The sequence below is a fragment of the Aplysia californica genome, unplaced genomic scaffold (genome assembly GCF_000002075.1).
Source record: "Aplysia californica isolate F4 #8 unplaced genomic scaffold, AplCal3.0 scaffold01000, whole genome shotgun sequence".
NCBI classification, from domain to species: domain Eukaryota; kingdom Metazoa; phylum Mollusca; class Gastropoda; order Aplysiida; family Aplysiidae; genus Aplysia; species Aplysia californica.
Window position 1 is genome coordinate 44,909 of NW_004798270.1, and position 1,914 is coordinate 46,822.

At 43.4% G+C, this 1,914-nt stretch overlaps 1 protein-coding gene across 1 annotated transcript in view; it reads left to right on the plus strand.

Moving 5' to 3' along the window:
- Positions 1–618: 618 nt before the first annotated feature.
- LOC101849736 (vacuolar protein sorting-associated protein 13A) overlaps positions 619–1,914 on the plus strand; it is a gene marked incomplete at both ends in the record, with an annotated part of 94,914 nt that continues 93,618 nt past the window's right edge. Inside the window, 1 exon segment of the mRNA XM_013089622.2 lies at positions 619–777. Coding sequence (XP_012945076.2) covers positions 694–777 — 84 coding nt within the window.

The window sequence follows — 1,914 nt, forward strand, 5'->3', positions numbered from 1 at the left end:
CCCCACCTTTCAACCCCCAATCCTCTAAACCTCACCGGGGGCTCTCGTGGCCTAGAGGTTAAGGTGTTGGCCTCTCTTTCAAAGGTCTCGGGTTCGAATCCGGGTAGTGACCAAAAAATTTTCTTCTCTAAATTTGTCTCCTTTCACCTCCTTTCCTGCTCTCTAGCAATGTTCTGTCATCTGCTTTCGTCTCCTCTTTCTGCCCCAACTCCCTCTTCTCCTTTGCCCCCCTCCTCTGGGCTCCTGATTCTTTCTACAGCCTTTCTACTGCTACTACTTGGCTTCTTTTTGCTACTGTCTTTCAGCCACACCCCTGATCTTCTGGTGGGAAAGATCTACACCTAGCCTTCTCGGACAAGGACGGAAAATCTCGGAGGGCCCGTGTGCAAATTGCGCACGTTAAAGATCCCTTGGTGGTCTAAAATCGATAAGAGTAGGCTTCGGCCGCCACCCGAGCAAAATTCAAAATGTCCTACCAACTGAAAAAGTTAAGTGTGTCCCGCGCGCACATATGACCTTATGTAGTTGCGAGCGCCTTAAAACACTTACAAAAGCGAAAAAAAACTAACCTTCACCCTCTTTTTCCCCCCAATCACCCTGACATAAATATTCCCACAGATCTCTGTGCGTCACATCCACATCCGCTACGAGGACACTGTAACCAATGGCGACCACGCCTTTGCCTGCGGCCTCATGCTCAAACAGCTCCTGGTGTGTACCACGGACTCACACTGGGAGCCCCGGGGGTCAGAGGCCATGCCCAACATGATGCACAAGGTGAGAATAGCAATGATAATGATGATTTTGTTTGTTTCGTTAATGGGCCTGGCGGACTCCACAAAGAAATCTTAGAGCGAGAGCGAGGCTCTTTTTCGGCTTCATTGTCAATATGCTTAACGGCACCTCCACTCGTCCAAATAACTCCATTCGAATTGCCGTTGTTCCTGGATATTCAAACATATGTTTGCCATCCTCCTTTTCATGGTTGCTTCTTCGGCAACATATACTGAGCTCTTCATTTACAAAGTTCTTATAGCATCCTAAGCTCCAATGATGGTCCGACCGCAGTCTCGCTAGCTCAACCTGGTCCCAGCGACATGTGATAGATTTTTGTTCCCGCTTATTGGAGTACCCAGAATACACGTCTTCCAGGTGCTGGTACTTAGCTCTACATGGTGGGTACTCAAAGTGGCAAGCCGTCCCCTTCACGATGGGGAGTACCATTCTCAACGAAGACAGCCACAACCAATGGGGAAGCTCTGATAATGATGATGATAATAATAATAATAACAATGATAATAATGAAATAATAAGGATGATAATAATTGTGATGATGATGATTATAACGATGATAATAATAATCACAAATAATAATTAGATGATATATGTAGCAATCATCACCATTATCATCATCATCATCATCGTCATCTTGAAAATGATGGTAGTAACAGTGGTCAAAATGGATTGTTCATGTATTAAAGCATTTTCACTTGTATTTATTTATTTTTGTGTGGTGGACTCTTATATTTTGATAAGAGAGGCGGACAGAGTAGAGAGGGGGCTGGGGGTGGATTGGTATGTGTAGTTCTGTATGTCAGAACAAAATGTACTGTTTATGTGTTGCTATTGTATTTGTAAACCACTCAGTGCCTGGGTTCTTTTTCATTGGGGCTGAGCGCTATGGAAATTTCGTATAGTATTATTATTATTATAGATGACAACATGCATTGATCATGGTTTCTATTTCACCTTCTTTCATTATATAATTTTGTGTGTTCCTTTTCAAGTGTGTTTGTTTATTTGTTTGTTGTTAGGGAGAAGGAAGGAAGGCGATGTATAGGCATTCGCTGTTCTGCATGATAGATGATATGTGTAGATCTCTGTCTCATTTCACGTCGTCTTATAATGTTGTGA